At 47.0% G+C, this 27,538-nt stretch overlaps 1 protein-coding gene across 3 annotated transcripts; it reads left to right on the forward strand.

Annotated features, from left to right (window-relative positions):
- Positions 1-323: 323 nt before the first annotated feature.
- On the forward strand, positions 324-22,171 carry LBHD2 (LBH domain containing 2). Of its 3 annotated transcripts, none has more exons than XM_079309919.1 (5): positions 324-506; positions 9,969-10,062; positions 14,243-14,333; positions 17,736-17,934; positions 19,004-22,171. In XM_079309919.1, exons 3-5 carry the CDS (start codon positions 14,244-14,246, stop codon positions 19,078-19,080), a joined length of 366 nt encoding a protein of 121 aa, XP_079166045.1. In that variant the 5' UTR covers positions 324-506; positions 9,969-10,062; position 14,243; the 3' UTR covers positions 19,081-22,171. The 3 variants fall into 3 exon arrangements, with proteins under 3 accessions (XP_079166045.1, XP_079166044.1, XP_079166043.1); XM_079309918.1 differs by having other exon boundaries at positions 337-522; XM_079309917.1 differs by lacking the exon at positions 324-506 and adding an exon at positions 1,784-1,802.
- Positions 22,172-27,538: the final 5,367 nt, after the last annotated feature.

Consider the following 27,538-nt stretch of genomic DNA (forward strand, 5'->3'; position numbering starts at 1 on the left):
CGGGACAAGGTGGGATGCTGCGCATGGCATCGGGTCGGGGACGCAGATGGGAAACTGACCTGCAAAAAAAGAACCCCGTCAAAAAGAACCCCAAAAAGTTAATGCCTCCCACATTCGACGTTTTCTCAGCAAGGAGGTTGCAGGGCGGGCTCGGGACACCAGTGAACAAAGCAAGGGGGGGGGGGGGGAAATGCTCCGGGAGAGTGACCTGTGTGACACCGGCACCGTGCGGGGCTCGGGGCTGGCTGATCCCACCCGTGTCCGCGGAAAGTGCCCCTCCCGGGCCGGGCCGTGTGTGCGCGCCGCCCCGCCGGCGCTGCCGGGGGAGTGGTTTCCCCGCGCTGGCGGCGGCGGGGCCGGGCTGCGGGCGGGGAGGTGCCGCGGCGGCGGTGCCAGCGCCCGGCCCGGGAGGATGCGGACGCGCTGACGGAGCTGCCGGCTCCCCTCTGCCGCCGTGCATGGGCGGCGGGCGGCTGCCGCCTCGCCTCGCCTCGCCTGCCGCGCCGGTGAGCCGGGCCGGGGGTCTCCGCCGGGCTCGAGGGTGCGGGTGGCGGGGCGGGGTGAGGAGAGGGGGCGAGCTGCCACCTGTGCGAGCCCCGCTCGCAGCCCCGCGGCGGCCGGGAGGAGCGCCCCGGGACTCGGGCAGCGCGCCCGTGGCGGAGCCCGCGCCTGGAGCTGGGGTCCGTGCCGTGCGGGTCGGGTCCGTGCGGGTCCGTGCGGGTCGGGTCAGCACCTTGCGGGTCAGTGCCGTGCGGGTCGGGTCAGTGCCGTGCGGGTCGGGGGTGTGCGCATCCATGCGGGTCGGGTCAGTACCTTGCGGGTCAGCGCGGATCGGGTCAGTGCCGTGCGGGTCGGGTCAGTGCCGTGCGGGTCGGTGCCGCACAGGTCGGGTCTGCGCGGGGCAGGGACTCCCCGAGCGCGGTGCGGGTCGGTGCCATGCGATCGGTGCCATACGGGTCGGGTCGGTGCCGCACAGGTCGGGTCTGCGCGGGGCAGGGACTCCCGAGCGGTGCCGCGGCCGGAGCGCTGCGGGGCCGTGCGGGGCCGGCCGGCGGCGCGGAGCGGGGAGCAGCGCGGAGCGGGAGCAGCGCGGAGCGGGAGCAGCGCGGAGCGGGGAGCAGCGCGGAGCGGGAGCAGCGCGGAGCGGGGAGCAGCGCGGAGCGGGGAGCAGCGCGGAGCGGGAGCAGCGCGGAGCGGGGAGCAGCGCGGAGCGGGGAGCAGCGCGGAGCGGGAGCAGCGCGGAGCGGGAGCAGCGCGGAGCGGGGAGCAGCGCGGAGCGGGAGCAGCGCGGAGCGGGGAGCAGCGCTCCGGAGCCACGGGCGGCTGCGGGGAAACGGGGGAAGAGGAGAGGGCGAAACGCGCGCCTCTGCCTCGGCTTGTTTCTCCACATGCTTGTTTGTTCGAGTAAAGGGTGTTACGGAGAATTCACTGAGAAAAAGGGTTCTCGTTTAGAAAAACACCACCCAACTCATTCGGCAGCCGAAATGGCTGTGTGAAGGAATCCTGATGAATGAGCACAGCGCTGAGGGAGTTGTTGGTTTGTGGGCTGCGATCGCCCCAGCTATTTGTTTATGCCTTTTTGTTTTGTTTTGTTTTTTTCCGATACAACTTTTGAGGCGAAGAAGTGACTAACAAAGCACAAGTTTAAGACGATATTATTGCTTGCAGCCGAGCAGAACTGAACACTGAAATCCTGCGTTTCCCATCAGGTAGCAAATACCACACATACGACTACTTTTAGAGAATGAAGGAACCTACTTTGCTCTGTAAATGAGAACTATGTTTCACTCAAAGCAAGGGGTGTGAGTATTTTCTGTCTGCCAAATGAACATACCACAAAAATTTTCTTTTCATCTGAGACAGAGCTGTATTTGTGCATCTCTGAATATGGCTACAGTCGTGGAGGGGAGTCAGGTTAGCCTGGATGTAGCATTAACTCCTCCAACCACAATAAGCAATGCACAGAGAGAAATTTGTTTCCATTAGTCTTTTCCTGACTGAGATCTTTACTGCAGTTGTACAGTCAGTGCAGCAGTGAAGCCCTCCTGGCCATGAGTTCACATCGTACTGAAGGATCCAGGCTTGGTGTTCACACCTGCCCTGCAGCCTGCCTGGCTCACAGCACAATGCCTCCTTATGAGTAGCCTGTAAAGGAAGGTGAAGCGGGGAAATTCTGCCTACGCACAACCAGACTCAAGCCAGTGTTTTCCTTCTCTTAGTTTTAATGAGCAACAATTTTTTTGCCCAGAAAAGAATCCAACTCACAGCTCAGGATTTCGATAATTAATACACCATTTAAAAACATGTTTTCAGAGTCAACATTATGATTACAAAGAGAAAACAAGCAAACAGGGAATAACTTGACCCGGTTTTGTCGCTTTCCTGTTCTAGCCTGACAATTTGTCAATCAGGTGGAATTTCCTCCAACATCTTTGGTACATTGCTTTAGCAGAAGAAATGATGTACAAAGAGTTACTACTTTCCCTCCCTTCTCACAATGATCTCTTTGTATTAAGCAATAGGCTTTTGCATAGATCAGGTACCAACCCCAGAGTGTCACAGGCTGAAATTGCTCTTTCTCTCTCATTTCTGAAATTATACCCCTGTGTTTGAGCCCATTTAGCCGTTTCTGTTTTGGAGAAGTTGGTCAGAGAAGCCTTGATCCTATGTCATTCAAGGCAGGAAGAGCTCTGCCAGGACTTCAAGGAGACCAGTGTCTGCCTCAGCAACATCCTTTTGCTTCTTAAACATACACATTCTCTGGACAATTCTATAAAATAATCGATTTCCTGAACTTTCAATCTTCAGGGGACAGCTTTATGGCAAACCCCAGAAAAGCTGCCAACCAGTAACATCCAGCTAGAGTGAAGTAGACTGATTAATAGCAACAGGTCCTTAAAATCTCATCTCAGTCTTTGTCCCGCTTTGACTGCAAGTCCTCAGGGTCTGGGAACCATCTCTCCTTCATGGTTTGGAAAGAGCATGACCAGTCCCCTGCCTAGCAGATGCCAGTGCTGGAAGAAGCTGTGGTCCAGCACAATAATCCCCTTCTCTCATCAGTGTGCACTGACTGATCCCACAGTGTTTTACCCCCTAGTTCCCATGTCCCCATAGGACTAGGAGAAGAGTCCAAGTCCAGCTCCTCCATTGAGACCACTGCAGCTTGTGAGATGTAGCCTGAATTTTCAGCTCAGTTCAGTCTCTGACATACACAGACATAAAATGCCTCTGTGCAAGTACTTAGTAGACCTTTAGATTCAAAAGGTGAATGTTAATTGGTTGGCAGGGAAACTCACAGCCTTGTTAATGCATATCTGCTTTCACTGTTAATGACTCATTTAAAAAAGGCACACTGAATTTTTTTGTGTTTTAGTGATTTCTTAATTTTTAGCTGTGTGTTTTTCTCACCCTCCATCTTCCCCGTTCTTACTGTGGTAGGACACAGTGTTCTCATATCCTCCATCTTGGGCTAGGGCAGCTTCCCATGCTTGGAAATTCAGTTGAGGTGACGGAGTTTTAATTCGTGGACAAAACCAGCTGCATCTCTGGTGTTGGGCTGTGATATTGCGACACCTGTGGTGGTGCTGTTAATTGCCAAGAAGAAATATAAATAGCCACTTCATTGTCTTTGTTCTCTTAGGAGTCTCTGGTGGGTTCTTGTTTGCTTGTTTATATAAAATCTTACCACTTTTGCTTCATTTGCCTTGCCAAATTCTCTACTAAATGCTCAATATTATATCAGGTTGTAACACTGATACAACTGTGTTCTAATTTTCCCAAAGTTACAAGGAAATAACTAATTTGTCTTTTGAGTAAATACTGTTCTGTCTGACTGCACCTAACCTCTTACACTACTCTGTTGCCTAGAAATGAGCCCAGTGATAGACTATCCAGAGTATTCTTTCACGGTGCCAGAAAGACATCAAACATTTTGCAACCCATTTCCCATGACATTTCCATCTGAGAATCGTGTACTCTATGTTGATGCTCTAAGATGTTTTTCCCCCACTCCTCTGCTTGAATTCAGAACTATCCAAAAATACCTAGGGAATGGTAGAAAGAAGCACAGGGAGCCAATTTTGATCTGTCACTGATTCCCATGGGTGCTACAAGGTGAGGGACAATTTTGGCATGAAGTATTAGGGATGAGAGAATCATCATCTTCCAGAGCAGATCCCAGAAACAAAACCATTTCTTTCTGAAAACTTTTAGTAAGTTAAAAGGAACAATATAGTTATTTGTAAGGTGCTGGCTTCATTAGGTTATGGGAAATTAAAGCCTATGTGGAATCACTCTGCTCAATACAGGCATTTCTGATCCCAAAAGCAAATTCTCAGATGAGAGTATTTGCCACCAAGTACCAGAAGATACCTCTAAAACATTTAAAAGCTTGTTGAGGCTTATCTCTAATTTTGGTAGGGTGTTTTCCTAATGAGTTCCTCTCACATCAATTAGCTGCCAAATCTGATGTTAAAAAAAAAATAAATCCAAACTTTCCCTCAGCACACAATTCTGTGAGGGCTCTGTGGAGATTTCCACGATACTGAGGTCTACCAGCATTCAGAGGAGCTGGCTTAGTCATTCTTCCCATCTGCTCTACTTCTTCCTCCTTCCACTGCTCTACACATGCTTCCTGGCTGTCTGCTCCCCTTCCCTATCTCCTAGCATCCTGTCTGGCTGCCCCCCCTGCTCTCCTGCCCTACCCATCCCTTGTGGCATCTTCCATGAGGAAGCTCAGGTAGTTTAGTGCTGAGATCAAAGAGCTGAAATAAATGAGCTGCTTTAAAGCAGCCAAGAGAAAAGAAAAAGGAAGAATGCACCAAGGAAGCACCCAGAGCAGCAGCATAGTGAAAATAATATGAAAAAATTTCGAATCATCCCCAAATGATGAGATTGCTTTGAAAATTGTGATAGTTAAACACAGGCACATTTTAGTTCTTTTAACTTTTTCTTTGACCATTTATGACTCTAGTTTTTAGCTCCTTTTTGCCAACAGGGCCAGAGGAGGAACTTGGGCAACTACAGCAAACTGGAAGTTGAGGTTTGCACGTAGCCATGGCGCTCCTGGATCCAGGGATGTCAGAAGAGCAGCAGCTCCTCAGTGGGTGATTGTGCAACCCCAGGAGTCGAGGAGGCTGAGCTAGAGTCATCAGCCAGCATCAGCTCTTTGCAATCCTGTGCTTTGTAGTGTTGGGAGTCCACAGATGAGTGTCTGAGAAATTCCCAAGGGTGCTATTTACCTCAGTAGTTTCTTTGGAGCAGGAACAGTAAAAACTGCAGCTCACCACAAAGTTAGCGGTGAGAGGCAGCAGGGTCTGGAAATAGCAGCCTCCTACCCCTTTTCACTCTCCCAAACTACGTGCTGTGTCTCATGCTGAAATGCCTCAGCTCCTCCACTTCGAGAGTTGTTTCATCTCGCTGCTTCCTGAGAGAGATCGACATCTTCTGTGGAGCACACGCTGCCGAGGAGAGGAAGGCAGCTCTGGCCTGCGGAGAGCAGAACTCAAGTACTGCGTGGGTGGCCGAAGACAAGAGCTTCTGAAACGAGGGAACAGAACAGATCTCTAATCTCCAGACTCTGACACATATCGCACTTTTCTCAGTTGCTTAGGAAAGGGATTTGCATCCAAAAAGAAGTGGGAGGTTTAAATAGGAGTTCATACATTTATCTTCTGTGGTCCGTGCGGTGATTTACATTTTGCCAGTCCCATGGAATCCAGAACACATCATAAAGCGCGTTTATTACAGACGTGCAACCAGGGGAAACAAAGAGCCTGTCCAAGTTCCTTCCTGCAGTGTCCGAAAGCTGAGCTGAGATGCAGTCAGGGAAACAAGGCTGTGGGTGCCACTGATGTAAGTGCTTTGGGTTTGCAAGTGTTTTGGGTTTGTAAGTGTTTTGGGTGGTGCCCAGATGCTGAAGTCACTGTCCCACCCTCAGTAGAGTACTGGGCATGGTCCTGCCTGTGGATGGCCCAGGCCACCCATGTGGTTCTCAGCTATAGTTCTATCCTCCTGGGGCTAGCAGAAGACTGTGATATAGAGAAGTTGGATCCACAGAAGTGCCTGGCCATGGAAAATGCCAACTTTCCTTGTCATATTCCTTGCAGGGGCATGCACCTTCTTGTATCATGTGAGCAGCCCCTTCATGGTTTCATGAACCACCACAACCGTAGCTGTGCCATAGATTGCCCACCCCTCCACCCTGGCTGAACTGATAGCCTGCTCTGCTGCAGCAGAGTGGCCTGAATAAGGCACCCTTTCTTCTTCTGGGTGGAAAAACCTCCTTTGACCTGTTTGTTTATTGGGACTTGCTGAGCAGGGTTTCCTGTGACCCATCGAAATTTTCCACTCTACAAAACGCAAGTAACAGACCATTGCTTCTCCCACCTAACGCCATTCTTAGCACGGCCCATCCCAATTCTCCTTGTAATCAATAGCAGGAGGTTCTTTTTGTAGCACACACAAAGGCTCGAGTCCTTGAATGCAGGCAGGTTTACCCAGGGGCTGTGCTGGGGCTGGTGCCCAAGGCTGGCTCTGGGTTTGTTTGTGGCAGTGTGTGCCTGACTCCGTCCTTGCAGAGCTGCTGTGCTCGAGGCCGAGCCTGCAGAGCCATGTGGGCAGTGTTCATCCAGCACAGCCTAAGCACAGGGCTGGAAAAGCCCTTGGGACTGAGCATTGAAATAAGGAGGGGAGGGCTCCCCTTTCTGCCCTGCCAGAAAAAGGATAATTTGCAAGTGTAATGGTGGTTCAAGTTCAGTTTCTGCCTCCTATCTACACTTTGTTAGAAGGTGCACCTTCAATGTGGTATTGTTAAGCTGTAATCATAATATCTCCATGAGTGCTTAGTGGGAAATGATTACTTTAGGAAGCCTGGGAAGGGAAGAGGGTGTCCTGCAGTCCCTGCTAACCTAGCAGCAGCCCTGGTATTCTAAGGTCAGGTCTCACTTTGCCACCCAGTTGTCTCAAGCACTGGGGCAGCTCAGAGAGAAGGGGTGATGTTTTCAGAGTAGGAGGAATCTCTAAATAGAAGTGCCCTGATTTTGGAGGTGCTGTTTCCTGTGGGAGAAAAGTTTGGGGCTCAGAGCCTCTGAAACATGCTCCTTTATCAAGTGGGCTGCTAGAATTGCAGCCTGTAGCCCAGTTCCTGTTTCTGTTTTGCCCAATAAAGCACATTTACTTTAAAAACATCTACTTTGCAATTCACAGTAGATTTATTCCAAAGAAAGGCCTCTGCTGCTGTGGCTAGTAGAGTCCTCTGCCCCCATGGAGAGCAGACTCAGGAGAGACAGCCAGGGTGGGCTTCCCATCCAGTCCAGCTGAGCAGAGCTGCTGCCAATATCCCACTTCTGCACTCCCCAGACCACCCCACTGGGACAGGCTGTGTCCTTGGGGTGTAGAAGCTCCAAAAATGTAATTTGTTCCAGATGCTTTCCAAAGGGGGAGAGAAGCCCAGAGAGCACCTTTCAGTGCCTGAGCTTGTGACCCATGACACCAGCACAGGTGCAGATTCATCCCTTTGTGGGAGCTGAGGGTCCTTGTCTGGGCAAAGGGGCAACCACTGAAGCATTCATTGGTCTCACTAGTGAAAACTTGGGAAATCTCAGGACTTCCTTGGTTCATGCTATGGCTCCTAAAGAGGCAAGAAGTGACCAGCTCATTGGAGTAATGCCTGCATTAATTGCTCTTTGCTGGGAGGTACAGCCAGGCCCTGCAAGCCCAGACCAGGGGTGGCTGAGGCAGTAGCACAGGTATTTGATTTGGCTCCTACTAGTGACAGTACAGCTGTGTTGGTGCTCCTGCAGCCAGAGAAGAAGCTGGTTATCAAGCTGAGGCAAAGGATGGCAAGTTATTCCGGCAGCAGAAGATGGGTGGGTTGGAAGAGGGTGCAATGAGCAGATGAAATCCAAGCTGGAAAGCAGCAAAGGTGGGTAAAACTAAGGGACAAGGAGAGATAACCAGAGAAAGGGTTTACTTGGATAATTTCCAGATGATTTCCATTGCATTAAAAGCTCTTTGCATGGTCTCAGTAGCTGTGCCTTGTTTCTAAAAGATTAAGCAGTATCACAGAAGGAAGGGTTTTAGCTTATGTTCCCTCTGTTATCAGCCACAGAAGGTAATCACATCTATTAGGTAAAGTGAGTATTTTCTCTTCAAAGTAAATGCATTCTGGTAGTTCTGTACACTGGAAACACTGAACTCTACAACAATCTTGATTGGGAAGTTCTTCTGGTTCTGAATACGGCTGTGATAATGGGAGAAGGGACATTTTCCATGCAGTGATCCCAAATGAATGGGTTTTTTAATTATTCAGGCCCCTGAGCAGCAGGGGCTGATGTCCTTTGTCCAACACTGCATGCACTACAGGACAGAGCTGCCCAAAACACCAGAGAGGGGATTGGGCTTGGGTCAGTTAAATCCAGAAGTCCTTTGCTGAGACTGGAAAGCAATGGATGTGGGTTTCATTAATTCAGTACTGTGTGGGTCCTTGTGTACCACTAACCAGTGATCTGGAGATAACTCTACGTTCAAAGTGGCCTGGCTTGGATTCCAACCAGTGACCATGTGGTGCCTGGTTTCTTATCTCTTACACCCTTTTGTGTCTCATTGACAGTGTAATAATTACTCAGTGTAATAAGTGTCTTTTCTGCAGGAGCTATTGAAGGTAGACAAGTTTGAGCTGAATTTTTGTAGGTTTAATAACAGTGACTTTGTAATGGATGGTGGGATTAAAATCTTCTATCCAGAGCATTGGATATCATGGTATCAGATGCCCTTGTTTTTATAAGAGACAAGCATTGACTGTAGTAATAAATTTTTAAGGGGCAAAACATTAGCCTCCCTGAAGCTGGTTTGGTCATTGGTTAGAAAAGAGAATTTACAGATAAGAGTTAAACCTTCTGAATTGAATCCTGGGGATGGAGAGGTGATTTCTTGCTTCCCTAACTTTCAATAAGCGTGGCCTGTGGCACGAGAAGAACCTCCAGAATGCAATACACAGTTTTACCTCTGTCACTGTTTTTGAATAAAATCAGTGTGCAGTTAATCCAGTGTTATAAATCTGGGTAGGAAGGCTTCCAGAGCAGGTAGATTTGTTTAATCATTTGGGCTGGAATCCAAACCACTGGAGGATATAAAATATATATACTAGTGCCATTCCCTTCACTGAAAACACCTTTTTCCCATCCAAGGAAATAGCTGTGGCTGGCATGAACATATATTTGGAAAGCTGCAGGGCTAAACAGATTTCTCAAAAAATCATCTCTGGCCTAGATACTGACTATATTTACACACTGTAACTCCTGAGGCTCATCAGCTAAGACTTTCTGACAGAGAAGTCATCAGAAATCAGTGATTCACCCTTTGAAATGGTGGGATCCTCACCACTGCTCAGCAGGCTCCCTGTCTTGATACCAGTCAACATATTACCTTCAAATTGGAGTAAATCTTTCAAAAAATCACTTTCCCTGTGACTTTCAAAAGAATCATGCAGTAATGCAACGTTAATGGATTCTTCTTTGAGCATATGTTGTCTTCTTTGTGCCTTGATCAGTAGAACTGTGTCTCACTAAACAAACTGATCTTGCCAAATAGGGGAACACATTTTTTATTTTCCAATTTTCCAACTATCAATACAATTTCTGTATGGGAGGATTTCAGAATGTCTCGGTTTCAGCAGTTTTTGTGCAGCTCACACTAAGGAATAAGGTTTAGCATCACAAAGAGTCATATTGTGAGGTGTTTCAGGTGGCTTTAAGTGGCTTTGGTACATTAATTGCCTCAGTGATTCACTAGGTGCTTTATGAGCTTCGTCCTCAGCAAGACCAAATCCCACCTCGCACAGAGGATGATCCAGACCTTCACAGTGGGAGTTTCTGCAGCAAGCTTTCAGCACAACTCTTTCTCAGCAGTGCCTGCCAGCACTGTCCCTCTGGCCACAAGCTCTGACTCTGCTGTGTTGTCTCTTCCAGGCACTTCTAGGGTTTGACTGAGTCTGCCCGACGCTCCATCAGCGCCTGCAGGAAGGACAGTTTTGGCAAGTGACACCCATTGATGTGATTGAAGGTAATGTGCTCTCTGCTGTCATTGCCCTGTGCTTGCTGCTTATCCTCCACAGAGCCTCATACCCTGGCTGGTGTCCCCTTTGCTGCCTGTCCTGGCTGGGGAGGTGAGAGCAGGATCAGCCTCAGTTCACTGCATGTCTGAGAATCTCCCAGACTGATCCTTGCTTCAGGTAGCAGCTCTTCCTCACCATGGCTCAGCTTGTCCCATAAAACATGTCTGTGCCCCCTGTCCTTAAGGAAATACTTCCTTGCATCACACAACCTGCCTATTTTCCATAAGTGCTGCACATTTTTGAGTCCTGAAGCTGGTCTGCATTCAGAGACTGCTTTTTCCTCATGAATTTCAGAGGTCAGTTTTGCCCTCTATTCAAAACCTAGAATAAAAAATTATGTGTTGTCTCATGCCTTTCCCATGGGAGGTGGTTTAGTACTTGGCAGGCTGATATTGACCTTGTTAGTGCTGTCACAAGCAGCAGAAAGTGATCTGTGCTTTTGTCCCGTGCCTCTGGAAAAAGATCAGCATGCTCAGGTCCTGGGACTGTAGCACTTTAGCACTGCATTTAAAATAATCTTCTCTGTAGTTTTCTCAGAGAAATGCAAGAACAGATTCCTGCTCCTCCCCCCCCAACTGCTATATTTGTGCTTAATTAAACCTAGGGGAAGTAATGTATCTCTTAATTCACTGACACAAGAATTTTAAGGTGCAGAGTAGATGACTCATCCACCAGAACATAATTTATCCTTTGTTTGTAAATGCTATTTATTGCCTTGTTTGCATCACTATGGCTACTGGATGTCATTGGTGGTACCAGCATCTATCATACATAAAATGAATGCAAGAATGAATTAAAGAACTGTACTTCTTATAATTGCTTGTATCAACCACTTTTCTGTTGTATCTCACATAAAAGCAGCACTAAAAGTGGCTTAATATTTTCCATCAACACTGCCTGAGAAGCAAAAAATTGTCCTGTACATAAATCTGATCACAGTTTAAAAAGCCCTAAGCAGCACCACCAAGCCTGTTGTTCAGATTATATGGCTTTATAAAAAACTCAGTGATGTCCTACATGTGATTTTGAAGTTTCAGTGAACTGATTTGCAGTGGCATTCTCAATTATTTTACATCTAGTTATTTTTTCTGTTAAAGACCTAGTTAAGCTTGTTGGAAACATCACAGCTTTCACAGCCTATATAGATTCTTCTGCTTTCCTGCACTGTTTAGAAGTGGAGACTGGGAATAATTAATCTATTCCAGTTAAAGCTTAATTATATTGCCAATTGCATGGCCCCATGTTCTATGCTGAAACACATCAAGTACAATCACTTCTGCCATCCTATTCAATCAAAGCCTTAAGTTGCACAGATTTTCTGAAATGGCCTGGGCTTCAACAGCTTGGGAACTGATTCACTGAGGCATCTGCTCTAGCACTGGCAGGACTGTCACCATTTTTCTAGCCCGAATCATTTGTCTTTGTCATTTACAAATAATCTGCAGGGTATAATGTGGTCTTAGGGAAGCACGGAGCCCATTATTGCTCAATAATAGAATTTCGTGAGGTCTTAACATCTTTGAGCTCATATGACACATTTGACAGTGCATGTGTGGATGTATATCTCTAATTTCCCATGGAACAAGGACAGAGAAATATTTAAACATTTTCAATGCATTGAATGGCTGCTAAAATAAACCAGCCAGCTATGAGTGACTGCAGGAGTCTGCTGTGGCTAGCAGGGACCAACCCCCAGGACACACAGCAGTGGTGCATGGCTTTTCTGTGCTTGCCAAGACCAAGACTTCATAAATACTGACCCCACACAAAGCCTCCAAGATTATTTCCATCTAGACACACACTTTCTCATTTCCTTTTCCCTGCAATCCAGGACAGCTGGGCCTAGGGTGCTGAACCCCAAAAAGGATGCCAAGAGAAAGAAGTTCCTCTTGGACATGCTCAGGGTGGTGGGCCCAGTGCTCCTCTAGGCTCACAGCTGGGTCTGGCTAACACAGGGTGTGGAAGCCCTGCAAAACAGCTGTCCCCAAAGAGCTGGGCTGGGAGAGCATGGTCCTGCCTAGTGTGGTCATTCCCAGAGGGGCAGCAGGAGGGGTGAAAAGGGTCCTCTGGGAACAAGGAAGAGAATGGGGCCAGAGTGGGAAAAAAAGGCAAGAATGGAATGAGCACCAGAGGTGATCTCAGAGAGAGGAGATACCAGAGGGAGTGCTACTTTGCTTTTGGGCCAAGGGCACATCTCTGTTCTTTTAAGTGTTGTCTCAGGTGACAGGAACAGCTGGCAGGGCAGGGGCCACAGTCACCACAGCTGGTAGGGGTCTCCCATTTCCAGGTCACCACTGTTGTGGTGCTGTTGTCCACAGGTGCCTGGTGGTATGGCCTGCTGGCTGCTGCAGGAATAAAAACGTGTCCAGAAAACCTATGTATTTTACTGATTAGATGGTTTGTGCTGTCCCTGGGGAGTGGTACAGGTTCAAGCAAGGACTGGGAGCTCAAAACATTCCTCCTTGCAGGCAGAATCTGTCTGTCTTCTACTGTGCCATGGCTCTGGGAGGATGAAAGTTGTGTAAGCTGCAGGGTGCTTACATCAGGGGTTTGGTTCAATATTTTGCTGGGTGTCAGAGCCTGTTCTGCTTTCCTGTTCTGTGCTCGTACCAGGAAGTGTGTGAATTAATTCAGTGTTGGTTGGGTCCAAGGCTGACCCTTCAGGGCTTTTCTCTATTCTGATGAATGCCTATGGCCTTGGGTCCTGGTCCACGGCTGAGCTCAAGTGTCCCATGGTTCTGCCATGCTTTTTCTTAAATGTGTTGCAATGGGAGTGAAAGTCTCTGCACTATCATGCTGCTCCATGCTACAGCTAATTAAAGCCATTGTGAAGGGTTTCATAGTAATTGCAGATATTGTAAAATTTAGTTCTGTCCAGTAATTTGTAATGTAAGCCTGAAACAAGTTATCCTTAAGATGTTTTAGTTGGCATTTCTCAGAAGGTCCAGCTGTTTCAAAGAAGGCTTTTGTGTGTGCAGCAGGACCAGAATTAATGGCAGCATTTGGTCGTGCCTAAAGGAGTGTTTGCTGTGGCAGGTGGCAGGGCATCCTAAAGGATGATGCCTACACTCTGTGTGCTGCAGGAGGCTCCAGCAGCCACTGACTGCCCTGCCTGATGAATGCCAGCTAAGGAGAGTGAAAGCCCCATGCCAGAGCTCTCCAGGGCTGATGTATTAACATGCAAAATGAACACGGCCCCTTCAGCTCAGAGTGGCTCTGTTTGCTCCTACATGCTTAATATGCATTCTGGAGATTCCAGGCATCCTCAGATTTTTCAGTGGAATGCTGTATTTATGAATGGCAAATGTGAGGAAAATCCCAATGCCATGGAGATGTGCAGCTGCCCAGCCACAGGCTGGGCTGAGCTGTGCAGGGAGGGCTGCATCCAGGTCTGCCTCTCTGCTCTGGAATGCTGCAATGCCCAGCAGAACCAGGCTGGGGCCAGCACTGCACTGCCTGGGTGCCAAAAGGCACAGGGTGATGCTTAATGGGCACATAAGCACCTTAGGTTTCTAAGTCCCTGTTTTAAATGAGATTCAGGTGCTAAACAGTCCCTGATGCATTTGGAAGTCTCACTCAACACCTCTCCAAACACTCAGGCAAGTAAAGACTACTGAAAATCTGGTCCTTAGACACCAATACAGCTGGTATGTCTGGAATTAACAGCTTAAAAAGAAGTGCTGGCTCATGACTAAATTGAAGAGACATCTGGAAGAGCAAATATTGAAGACATTATGAAGAATCAGAATAAGAATTTAATTCAAGACTGGTATTTCCACCAGTAACTTTTTTTGGTCAACAGACGCAATTTCTGAGCTCAGGTATCAGTGATAAACTGATAGCTGATAACATTGGAAGACTCCAGTTTCCAGCTGATGACTCTGGGACTCTGTGGGGTCCTCTCTGCTACTCCAGGGGTAGCTGGGGTCAGTGCCCTGCACAGCATCACAACATGCAGCAGTAACAGTTGTCTTGGAGGCCAAGGAAATATTTTTTGGACTATTCATGAAGGACACAATTGTGTAACACAATTATTTTAAGCAACATGGAAAGCCAATACCTTGTGTTAAATTAGCTGTGGGGCCAAAGCTCAGTGCTGAGGTGTCCCTTCTCTTCTGATATTCACAGCATGACAGAGGTGATGAACACCCGAGAGCCGGCGATGGAGGAATTCGCGCTCAGCCAGACTCCTGACGAGGAGGGAGGCCCTTCCAGCCAGGTAACTGCAGCAGAACTGAAAAGTGTCCTGAGTTGTTTGTCAAAAGCAATTTAATGCAGCCAGTAACTGTCCTTAGGGTAGGTGTTGAGTTGCAGAGCACTGCTGCCAGAAGAACAAGCCCTGGAATGTGTTTGATCCTCCTTAGGTTCTATCGTTAAAACTTAAGAGTTTGGCTGAAGTGTTTTGTGGGCTGCCAGGTCTGCAGGGCACAGTGACAGCAATGCCCAGATCCTGCAGGGATGCAGGCACAGAGGCTGTTTGTCACCAGGAGTTCACATCTGAGCAACTACTGTGCAATGAAGACATCCAGCCAGCACTGTGCCAAGCTTTTATACAGCCACCCTTCAAATGAGCTGAGTTTCCTTAGGCTCAGAGGGAGCTCCCGTTTTAGAACAGAGACCATTTGAAATGATTGGCTAATTCACAGAAATGGCTGTGGCATCATAGCAGCACCACTGGTCAGGGCCATTTGCTGGCAGGTGCAAGAGCATTTTGTGTCCCCAGGCAGTTCCACACACCCACTGCAACTCCCACCCGTGGTGCCTGTGGCAGCAGGAGGGATCACGATGTCCCAAGCCCCCCTCGTGCAGCCCCCACATCACAGCTTGTGCTCTGTGGTTGTGCTCGTGACTCTGTCACTGCCAGGGACAATCCACATAATGGGTCCTGGTGGGGCTGAGCTGCCTCTCAGCACAATGTGTAATGTTGGAAGGAGAGATCTCCTCCATCTCTCAGAGAGCTACACTAGCCTGTTGCAGGTGTAAATCTAGCATTTGGAAGCTAAGGAAGTCAGAACAGAAATTTTGCAAATTCCTTTAGGATCACTTGTTTGTGTAAGGAAAGGCTTTGTGCATTTAAAGAGTGTACCATGGACTTTCCCATGCCTCAGAGGCTGCACAGGATGGATGCTGCTCACTCAAGGAGCAAGTTTTCAATATTCTTTTTCCTCTTCTTCACCATGTTCCAGGTTGTCAGTGTTGTATTAGTGTATGCTGCCCAACTCTCTCCAAGCCCTGATGTCACCTGTGGATTTAGGGCTGTTCTATGGTGTCTCTGATCATATGCCCCAGAGTTTTCTGCCAGCTTCTTTATCTTTCCCCTGGAAGAAGGTGCTAGCATCCACATTTTACTGATAGCCACCTGAAGAAAAAAAAAAAAAAAAAATCAAACAGAAATGAGATATAACACAAACTCAGTGACTCAGTGGGAAAACTAGGTTCCTTCCAGCAGCTTCCAAGCACTCTGTCCAGGAGACTGGTCCTTCTCCTCCTGCAGTCTCCTGCCCACTCATCACACGCTCCAGCTTCTGCAGAAAAACACAGCAAGGCCCAACAGGCAGCTCTGCTTCCTGCCAGTCCTGACTCATTCCTGAAGGGACATGGTAAATACTGGGCTCTGGTGGAAAAAAAATTATGTGGTTGATGTGAGAAAAGACCATATGAGAATGACACAAACAAAAATAGCCACAGCTGAGGCCACACAGGTGCCTTTCCTAAATTTTCTTGCAGCTGTAATAATCATCTCCCAGCCCATTTTTAGACCTCTCCTTGTCATTTCCTCAGGCTTCAGAAAGCAGATGAAGAAGCAGAATTTTTGTTGTGTTGCATCACCCATCCAGGGGTTGCAGCAGGCTTGGGGATGGGGTGGCTGTCATGCAGCCCTCTGCCACCCCAGCAGGCTGCACAACAGCCTGGGAAGAGGTCACTGTCACCTGCCTGTGCAGCCATGGCAGAAAATCCAGCAATTTGCCCACAATTTAATGGCTATTTTCTGCCAGCTGAGCTGTGAGGCTGCAGGAGCTGGGCTCCACTGTGGGTCTGCAGAGGAGGGCACTGCTGCTCAGCAGATCTGTGAGCCTGTCCTGCCCAAGGAGATAGTGTCTTATACTTGGTTTCCAAGAAGCAGGATTGTATTGGCCACTTCTTAAAAATTCCTCCCAGTCAAGACAGATGCCATGGAAATGTCTTTCCAAATTATGAACAGCTCAGGAGAAGTCTATGTAAGGGGAAGTTGGGCAGCTCTTTTCTGATAGGCAGCATAAGCAGCATTGCTTGGTCAGGATGAGTTATAAACTGTGGGTGCAGCTCAGGGTGGCATCAGAAAGGTTTACTTTGAGTGATTCACATGGTCTTATTGTACTGAAGGCACTTTCTCACAAAATAAGTTTTTCTTAACTGTCTCATAACACTAAGGAGCTGTGCTGAGACTGGCTCACATAACCAGCAGGGCTTGTTCAAGCAGAGACCCTGTTCAGTGTCCAGTTCAGACCCTGAAGATTCTGCAGATATGTGGGGAGGTTCCCACCAGCCCCAGCAAACCTGTGGAAGCCTCTGAAGTTAAACTGGGATCATTCTTGCTTTCCAGTCCTGGTTCAGTCCCCTCACATGCACCTTGATTTTATTGTAAGAAATGAAACACAATGAAATAAAATAAAAATCAAACTCAGCTAGCACAGAGTGATTTGTAGCTTGTTAGTGCAGGTATATGGAATTTGGAGAATAGGTTTCAGTGAAGCAACAACAGTTTCTTATGGTAATATCCTGGAGGAGCTGGAATGATTTTTCCAAAAAAAAAAAAAACCAAAAAACCAAACCAATTTAAAAAAAAAGATTATTCAAAACAAAGTACCCTGAGAGGTTTAAGTGATCCAGCTACATTGAAAACAGGAAAGCACTTCTGTGTGCTACAGTATCCTTCACGAAAAAGCCCTGGTTCAGATTCAAGCTCTAGCCACTGTGTAGTGTTTGATCTGCAGCTTCAATGTAACAAATGAAAATAAATAGCTGGCACCGTCCTCTGTGTAGAGATGTTCTCTGGGACTACCTGTTTTGCATGAATGCATCATAAAATAGTGTTTCACTGCAGAACATAGCTTCACACAATGGTGCTTTCTTAATGAACTATCACTGCAAGAAAACGTGAATATCACATCAGAGCAAAAGAACAGCAGCCAGAGGGGCTGCAGCAGCCCTTTAACTTGGCCTTACAGCAGTGACTTCTGTGTCCCAAAACCCCACCAGAACCGAAACATGAGTGTTTGGCAGCATAACAGATTCTGTCTCCCAAGTGTCCATCTTCACTGCTCATGTCAGATCACACAAGTTAAGGCAACCATCTCCTCAACACACTGGCAAGCAAAGTGGATTCTTTGTTTAGGAAGGGACAGCACGTGCAGGGAAGAGTGTGCTGAGACCTGCAGCCTCTCTGTACCATGCTTGGCCAGAAGGAGCTGGGTTCAGCTGGTGCTGAAATCCCTGTGCAGGGCTGTTGATCTGCACCAGCTGGAAAAGAATTTTTTAATGGACATGAGTGGGTGTCAAATATGGAAAGGACATCCTCTGCTTGCTCTGAATATACAACCCTGTGCAAAGCTTTGATGTACGCTCCCAAATGTCTCCCCAGGCCTTCCCAGACTCCCGTGAGAAGTACCCCAAGCTGTCCAAAAGGCTGCCCTCCATCGTGGTGGAGCCCACCGAGTCCGGGGAGGTGGAGAGCGGGGAGCTGCGCTGGCCTCCTGAGGACCTCAAGTCAGCAGAGGACAAGGCTCTTCATGGTGACCAAAGAGTCTGTGGCCAGCAGCAGCAGCAGATGGATCTGGAAGGTCTGAATTAGTAATTTTCATCCTTGTTCCTCATAGGAAAATAGCTGTTTCAGACAGTGCTGTAACATTGTACAATGAGACAAACAATTGTAGGTATTGCACTGGAGGAGTCCTGTGGACTGAAAATATTGGTGTAGCTTTTGAGCAATGGTGTTTTCATGGCCAACAGGCAGCCAGTGCACTGCACATTGGGTCACTGTGGGGAACAGTAGTCCTGGTCAGTAGCATGTATGTATCCCTGTCTCCTATCCTGAAAGTGTAGTGTTTGACAGCTGCACGTTTTCAAAGCATCCTGGTGTCTCAGGAGTGTGTCAGTGCAGCACAAGAGCTCACAATTCCTACCCCTGACCAGTAGTGTCACTGTGGGGTGAGTACAGGTAAAGGTAAGACCTTGTCTAAGTGTAGCTTGCACTGGAAGTTCTCCAGTGGGAAACTGGTCTATTTATTTCCTTGTTTTTTCATCTCAGTGCTGTGCTTCTCTCCTATAGAGTCACCCAGTTTCCATTTCAGTTCACCAGCATTTGCCACCCAAACACGCAGACATAGCAGCCAGGACAAGGGTGCAAGATGCACCTTCCCTTCAAAGGGGTGATGACAAAAGGTTTTGAAGTATAAAATCACCTTCTATTCCAGTTGGCATTTCTGGGTGGTGACAACCACAGGGTTTGATCATTCAAGAGGAAATAGGAGCCAAATCTATTTTCTGACTTCCAGCTTATATATTGTGGTTTCTTTGTTGTTTTTGTGCTGTGATTTGGACTCATTATGTCTTCAGGCCTGACAGCTTAAGCAGATTTCTGGACTGGGTATCCTTCCCATGACAGTGGCTGTCCATAGGGATCACCTCCTCTCTCTAATATCTTACCTGAGGTCTCAGGTTCCTGGAAAAGTCGGACTGTGATGCACTCAGAATTCCCTACTTCAGGCTTAACTACTGGTTTGCAAACAGAGAAGATTTCTTGTATCAGGTCTGATCACCCTGACAGATTAACTGCCAGGCAGGGCAGGGAATCAAACAAAGGCTGCACCTATATGGGGAAATAAATACTGATGAGCTGTTTCTTTGCAGATACTTTAGCACACCCAGCTCAAGAGGTGGAAGACAGTACAGATACTCTGGAAAGCAGAATTGAAGAGAATGAGTAGGAACTCCATGGTCCCAGAAGTGAAACTTCATTGTGAATGTTATTGGAAAGCTAATACACTCTGAAGACATGTCAAAGTAATCTGTATTTCAGTCTGCAAGGGTTTTATTTAGTTAGTACCTGGTAAGAAGCATCTGGGCTTTAGAACTGTTCTTCTAACATTTTGATTTTCAGGCTGGGATTCATATTCTTTGTTTAATTTCCCCTTGGGAAACAATGGGATGTGTTAGGAAATACAAGGCTGTCAAGGAAAAAATGCTCCTAATTATAATTAGTGCATTTCATTGGTTTTATCTTTTTCAAGAAAGGCTTTCAGGTATCAACAGCAGGACAAAGGGGTTGCGTTTCTACAGGAGGAATGTCTTAAATCTGAAAACTTTCCTTTTTTTTAGCCATTTAAAACTAGCACTGTGATATTATGGACAATAGATGTAATATAATGTCACCAGTTGATTTTGTAACTTTTGTATAGAGACGCAAGGGCAAGGTTTGCCTCCAGGCTGCCGCCCTGGGGCAGCCCAGAGCAGTTCTCTCCCTTTGGCTAACCTGTGCGTATTTGGAACCAGCCTTTCCTTAGCTGCCTTTTCAGGAAGGCTGATGCCTTTGGAAGCGCTGTCTGTACCTGAACGAGGCGCTGACGGTCGCTGGTTTGTGTGAGGCTGCGTGTTGGGCTCGGTGGGTGGATCCTGCTGTTTGTGCACTCTCCGGGCCAGCTCCAGTAGTGTGGCTGCACTTGTCACCCTTAAAGCTGGTGAGATGGCTGCTGCTTCCCCCAGGGCTGCCTTTGTTCACAGGGGCTGTTGGGACATTACTTCTTTGGTATGTTTGGTGTATAATGTAGGTGCAGGGGCACAGCTGCTCCTCCCTTGCCCTGAGCTGGGTGGTGACAGGAGCTCCATAGCACATCCCAAACCTGTCCTCTGTTTTGCCTGGCTCCAGGCTTCCCCTGAGCCACCTGCAGTAGGAGAGGTGTGGTGGAAGGACTAACAGCTGCCCAAGTAGGCACTGCTGGCAGGAACACCTGTGCCAAGGGGTGCCCTCCTCAACCCCCTCAGCTTTGGTTGCAGCATCACCTCCTGGGGCCCAGAGCTCATGTCACAAGCTGTCTCTGGACACCCCTGCCCTCCAGTGGATTTTCCTTGGGAATTCGGGGATCATTTTGACAGGAGTGAATCCATTCCAGCACAGAGACTCTGTCCTACTGTCCCAGGAGAAGCACCAATCTTAGCCCAAAACACACTGGGCTGGTGGGGGTGGACACTGCCTGTACTCAGAGGGTTTGACTGTCAGTGATGAGTGTGCTGTAAGCTGCAAAGCTGGCTTTCTTCACATCTGCAGGGCTGGATGGGCTCTGCACTTCCAATTAATGTTGCATCCAGAAGAAGCTGCTTGCTATAGATGGAGCAAAATAATAGGATTTCTTCCAGCATTAACTCCTAAGTTGACTTCCAAGTGCTTTCTTTTCTTCAGTAATAATTTTCGCTAACAACAACTTGTGTGATGGTTGATGAAATTTACTGGCCAGATGTATTAATAAGTTTTTACCTTCTTAGCAACCAAATTTAATATATTTACTTACAAAGAATTCTGTGCAATGAATGTTTATTACAAAGGAAAGAGACTATTTTACTTCAAAGCAACATTAATTTATGTACAAAACTATAGCTCATTATTTGGGGTGTTTGGGATCTAGGACCCTTTTTATAAGCAGTGTAGTACAGTATAACGTGATACTTAAGTTAAACTTTGCTCTCTCAATCTATATTAACAATCTGTTTTGCCTTCTTGATGTAGACTTTCTTGCCTACACTGTTAGAATTACTTTGTTGGGTGAGTGGGATTCTGGTCAGAGCACCAAATTTCACCAGAGTAACTGAAGGTTTCAAGAGCACTTCCTAAATCTGGCTGCTGTCCCTGCTGTCCCTGTCCCCCCCTTCACTGGTGGCAGTTTCTGGTAAAGCCAATGAAGCCAGCAGAGCTGGAGCCACGTGTTGGCAGAGGGGCAGTGAGGAGAGGGGGGTGCCCAGCTCGGACCCACCGTGGCAGGAGGAGAGCCAGGCTGATGGGAGGTGCTCTTCAAATGCTGCTTTTGCATCGACTGTCAAGAAGTTTTACAAAGCTCTGGGGAGAAAACAGCAGCAGTGACGACATATTTTTAGCTGTGTGATTTCCTGCCAATCTGCATCTGCCCAGCTCTGTGAGGAATGACGTTAGATGTATCACTTAATTTGCTTTTTGCTTTATGAAAGGAAAAACAGTTGTTTGAAACACTTCCCCCAATTTTCTGTGCTCTCTATCTGCTTTTAGACACTCCCTCCCTTCCTGCTCTGGATGGCCCTTATCCTATTTCCACCTGAGGTCAATGGCACTTCCCTAAGTATGCTTCCCAAAGAAACAACTACATTCTGCATACACCCTGAAAAAACGCCACACAAGCACCACTACCGTTTTCCTCCTTGTACTTAAAGCTGCAGCTGGTATAGAAATCCCAGATTTCCTTCTTGCAGCCTAATTACTCCTCTCTTTCCTTTCCCCTCTTTTGTGCTGCTCCCCTGAAGTATTTTACCTGAAGCAGATGATTGCTTCAAACTAAAGCTTTCTCCTGAAGCTGTGTGGCCTCAGTTTAAGAACTGTGCAAAGCCAAACTCCTCCTCCCATTTTTATTTTTCTGACCATGGGCCAGAGGCCCTAAAACAGGAAAGCAAGATAGAGAGAAAATTGTTTTATACAAACAAACCCTATTTATTCAACTTGCAGGTCTATGAATGTCCACTTACTTTGTCTGTGTGCAAGTGTTGTCTCTCTAATAAACTGAATAGTTGTTTTGTATTTTTTCTGGATTAAAAGCTTTGTAGAAACTAAAAAGAAAAAAAAAGACATTCAGTCATATTTTTCTAGTCTAGCTTGTAGAATATTTCATGTAGTGCAGAAAGGAAGTTTTATGGAGTAAGACATTGTTGAATTTTGCTCTATTTCAGTTCTTTCTAATTTTGTAAAATGCCACCTGTACATAATACTCGACTAATGTATGTCCTGTAGATGTATTTCACCATTTAGCCTATTAAATGCCTATACTGAACTGATTGGAAGAAGCAGTGTATCCACAGTGTCTTTGTTTAAACATGGAAAGGGTTTTAGGTGGTGGTGTGTGTCCTACCACTCACACAGGGAATGAAGCTCACTCCAGGGCTGTCTTTGCTCCATGGCATGCAGATCCTCTCCCAGGCCCTCCAAACCACATTCAGAGACAAATTCAGATTTACAAATTCAGATTTACATAGTGACAGCTGCCATAGCCAGCGAGCTGTTGGCTCATCTGCATTCACCTTTCAATGCAATGCACATTTTTAACGTTTTCTGGAAAGGCAATTGTGGAGCCCAGCAGGAACTCACATTACTGGAAATCTACACCCTGTGCAAAGAGAGCAGGGTCATGTAGCAGAGAAGATGAGAGGCAGAGATAGTCTGCCAGTGAACAACCAATTTTTTCCCAAAACATCAAATTGCCAAAAGGCAAAGGGTCAGATAACTGGAGGGAGAAGCTGCATCTTACTTACCCAGCTCAGAAGCAGTGCTGCTCTCTGAGATGGGTAAATCAGCATGGCAAAGGCACTGCTCGAGGTCAGAGCAGTTCCCTGCTGCTGCAGGGCTGTGCCTGCTGGGCACTGGTGCCATGGCAAGGGGAATTCTCTCTCTCCCAGGCTGGGGCAGTGAGCCAGCTTTGACACTGCTTGCACACCTGATGCTCAGTGTCACTCAGTACTGGAGTTTCCATGCACATTGCATGGAAAATCTCATGGCCAGGCATACATTACTCAGGGTGGGATGGCAGAGGGATTGACACTGCTGTCTCCTCACCTCCCTGGGAGCTGTCCCTTCCATCTGGGGTTAGCTCTGTGGTGTCCAGCCACATAAGGATGCAACAGGTGCTACCTGATGGCTCCAGGGGATGCAATTTCAACTGGTGCCAATTTTTTGTTGCTGTGAGATCTGTGCAGAGTCCTGGCTGTTTTCTTTCCCTGAGTTTGAGGGCAGGGGGAGTTTATTGGTAATTAATTAACTAGGACACATCTGGGAATACTGTTTTCTTGCTTCTAACATTTGTATTTTAAACTTATATCTGCTGGATCCACAGGTTATCTCACTGACTTGAGACATTTTCATTTATTTTTAATCAGACATCTGCTTAGTATTTTGCTTTCAGATGTGTTCTGCTGGACACTCCTGTCTAAAGAAGCAAGTAACATTTTCAGTGGAATTAGCTTTTTTTAAAAACTACTTGTAAGAGATGAAAACTGACTTTTTAAATAATCTTAAATTGAAAGTTGTAATGTCTAAATTAAACTTAATTTGTGGTTTTAATATCCTTTTTACCCTCTTTTTAATTTTTTTAAATTCCAGTGTTTTTGTGAATCCTTTTGAGAGAAAGGTGATGCCTGACAGCCTCAGAGGTCCACGACTCCCATAGCAAACAGCACATTCCTCACTTTTGTGTTATAAAAACTTATGTCATATGCACTGCTTCCAGCACAAATTAGAGGAAGGCGCTCTTCTTCCCTCTGTCTTTTAAAACAGATGGCTTTCATTTCAGAGACACTAACTCTCCATAGTTTAAATTCACTCCGTTCTGGAAAATTAAAATTTTAACTTTTATTTTTTCTCTCAAAAAAAGAAAGAAAAAATAAATTTGAAACATTAAAAAGTTGCAGCTTTCCTCTAAGAACACTGGTAAAATATTTTCCTTCATTTTCTATAACATTTCTGCCATTTAGAGCCCAAAAGCTTCACATCTAACCTTAGCAGACCTCCCTCCTGTGGGTCCCTCTGGGGTGATCTTGGGGCAAAGGAGAAACCCCAGACTGGGACACCTCCCAGAGACCCTCCCTGAGTCCAGTGGGCAGGAGTGGAGGAGCAGGGCTCTCCAGGGCACTAGGGGCATGGACCAGGGACTCACACTCAGCTTTCAGGCCCCAGACCTTACACCAGAAAGGCAAAGGATCATTTCATCCTGCCTGAGGATTTGTGCCCACACACCAAAGAAAATCTGTTTAAAATGCCCACGATTACGGTTGAGTCCAGCCATTAAAAGGATGTTTGCAATCAAGCCAGCATTCAGCTTCAGCGTGGCTCCTGAGTGTGACAAATTCTCTTTATGAATTAGTCATTTAATTTGTGAAACATAGGTTGGATATTGTCACATACCCACGTGTCCTCCACAGCCCTGACAACTGTACCCCCACACATTACTATTCAGTAGGAGATGAAACCATGAAAACCCTTGGGACTGGGATACTGCTGGGACATACACCAGACTCAGGATCAGGACAAAGCTCCAGATTTCTGGCACTGGAAACCTAAGAATAACCTATTGTTGCTGTCAGCTATTCACTGGTGATAACTTGAACAAGAAGCAGCAGCACAGGCACCTTTCTCATCAGCTCAGCCCTCTCTTGGCAGCCTTGTACATCCACATTTGGGCAGGGGCAATTTGGCAAGTACAGAACTGCAACCAAAAACACGAGGATGGAACAACATAAACTGAGCTTGGCATGAACACCAGGAACTCAGCTGCTGTTTCACTGATACTGGTTCTTGAGGTGTGCTGGGAAGCAACTGGCTTTCCCCCCCAGCATTTACAGCTGAGGCAGCACAAAGGGATGTGGGCACAATAAAGGTCTCCAGACAGCTGTGGGGTGCTCTGGCTCTGGGAGCAGCATGGTTGTTTCTCTGATTCCCAGGGGCTTGACCAGACACCAGCACTCCTGTCCCTCAGCAGGACACACATGTGGCTGGGGCCTCTCCCTCCCCCTGAGCCCAAGGGCTGGGATCTGTTTCTCTAAATCTCAGGTGTCTCTGTCCATGCTGGTTTTGGTTAATGTGGCCCAGGGGTGTGGTGTGGAGGTGCTGGGATGGCATCCCTTGGCAGGACAGGAGCTAACTCCACACCTATGAAGGGGGAAGAAAATCCATCGAGGTACATTGGGATGAACAATCACTCCCACAGTGCTGAAACCAATTATGGTCCAGTAGGAACATGAACAAAAATTAGAAGGGTTTTTGGGATGCTAAATGCCAGGAAGACTTGGTGTTTAAAGCACCAAGTAACCAGAAAACATGAGCAAAAGCAAAACAGCCTTTTGACTCCTGCTGGCCTCAGCCCTTCTTTCTCTCAGCCCAAGGTCTCCCCTTGGGTGCCCTCAGTTGCTTTTAATGACCCTTTAGTGCAGGGACACATCTGAGACTGAAGCTGTGCCCTCAAGCATAACTGAGGAGGCACAGCTGAATTCCCTGGTTCACACAGAGGCTAAGGTGCTGCTGCCTATTTATAGCCAGATGGGTTAAATAAAGTGCTTTATTCATCCCTGAGGTTTTAAACAAATTCCAGAGAGGACAAAGGGCCTTGTGTCTTTTTCTCCACCCATTTTGTTTTGGCCCAGTTTGTACATGCAGAGCTAAAACTTGTTCCAAGATTGATTCAAAATAAGACTAGAGAATTATTTGCTGGCTCAGCGTGAACCACTGTCCTGCTAGAAATCATCTGTATGGCTTTCATATGCATTTTGTGAAAAAGAAGCTATTATAAAATGTAAATTTTTGTGTGTGAGTACAAACCCTGCTTGTAGATCCACTGATAGTAATCCTTTCAATGTGCTGGCATTGCTTAAGTTTCACTGCAGCTGAGGGGAATGAGTTTGGGTGTCAAGGGAAGAAAGATGGAATAAAATTAGGTATTTTAAACCCCGCTTTATAGAAACGCTTAGTAATTTATTGAAATAAACAGAACAAAAGATGCTGCTTATCACACTAAGCTGCTATCCCAAGCAAGGCCAGCTCTCAGAGTCTGTTCCCTTTTTATAGCATTTTCCAAAGATTTTTGGGCTCCTAGCAGTGCTGTGTGCCTTTCTCACCTCAGAGCCTCAGCGTGTTTGGGCAGGAGCGCTGCTGGCCGTGCCTCACTCTGGGAACAACCCAGCAAACTACATTGCTTAGCTGGTTGCATCCCATTCCAACAGGTAGGAAAGAACTGATTCAATTCGCAAATAACCCCGAGGTGTAATTACCTTGTTTTCACAAGAGGTGATTTTGTCACAACCTGGCATCTGGCTCGGGTGGTGATAAGCACAAATGTACCCAAGCCAAAGTGTTCCTTCCAAGTGATTTGTCTTTAAACTCTTTAGGGGTAGCTAAACCACCTTTTGGTTGTTTTGTACTGGAGATCCCTTGGGAGCACACTGCCTTTGGCAGTGGGTTCTGCTGTGCAAGCACAAGGTTTGGGGGGAAATCAACAGCAGTTGCCTGCAGTGTTTCACCTTCAGAGATGTGCCTGGGCCATACCCTGCCTGAGCTCCAGTTTGCCCCACTTTGGGGTGCCTTTTGCATATTTCCTCTCTCTCCTCTTCCCCCAGCCCTGCTCCCCTCAACAGCCCACATGGGGAGCACAGCTGTGTGGGTGAGCTGGCTCTGGCAAAGACAAAACCAGCAGGGTTTTGCTGCCTTCACCACTGCAGGTGCCCAGGGCCAAACCAAGAGCAGGCTGAGACAAGAGGAGGCAGGTGAAACAGCCCAAGAACTGCCCAACAAATTCACCTAAAAGCAGAGTAACAGTGACAGCTCCAAGTCTCTCCAGTTATCTCTCCTGGTTACTCTTGAGTTGCCAGAAAAACTATAGTCAAATTAACCAACTTGTTCTTTTGGGTTTCCCCCCCCCACCCTTTCTGTTCAGCAAACCTCCCATGTATTTATTTGAAGACATAAAGTGTTTCTGCCATGCAGAACTCTGCCAAGAGTTGTGCTTGTTGTTCCAGATTTGCAATAAAAATGTTGTGCAAATGACCTAGATACACAGAGTGCAGCACTTAAGAGGGATTTGTCTAAATCCAGCATGTATATCTAATCAGGAAAGATCTACAGGCTTGGGAAAACACCATGATGGGATCTTACAGAGTCTTAATGCATAGGTAGTTATAGGTTACATGAGATGAGACAGGCAATACTGCATTAATGCTGGAAACTCTCTTGTCTTGTTCTGTAACATCTGGTGGCCAAAGGAGAGAATGAAGATCATCTTGAGATGTAAATCAACCTGATCCACCAGCTCTGTGCCTGAAGTAATTTGACCTCTTGAGCCTTACTCACAGAAAACTGGATAAATGGCTGATTCCAAAAATGAGAACCAGATGCTGATACATTTTAACAAATTGTCCTGCTTGTGGAACTACTCTCAGAAAGAAAAATCCACAGGCAACGATTTCCTGCCTTGAACACAAGATGATGTGAGCCCTTAGCAGATGCATGGCTGCAGATGGCAGGTAAGGTCCATGCTTTACACCACAGCAGAGTGGAGCTCTCACTGCTGTGTGACCCTGCCTGGAGTGCTCAGGAGCAGCAGAGCTTCTGTAGGAGCATATGCTCTAGAGGTTGTCTCACACCAGGTAGGTTTGTAAAAACTGTAACACTGC

The sequence above is a fragment of the Erithacus rubecula genome, assembly GCF_903797595.1.
Source record: "Erithacus rubecula genome assembly, chromosome: 6".
In the NCBI taxonomy this organism is placed as follows: domain Eukaryota; kingdom Metazoa; phylum Chordata; class Aves; order Passeriformes; family Muscicapidae; genus Erithacus; species Erithacus rubecula.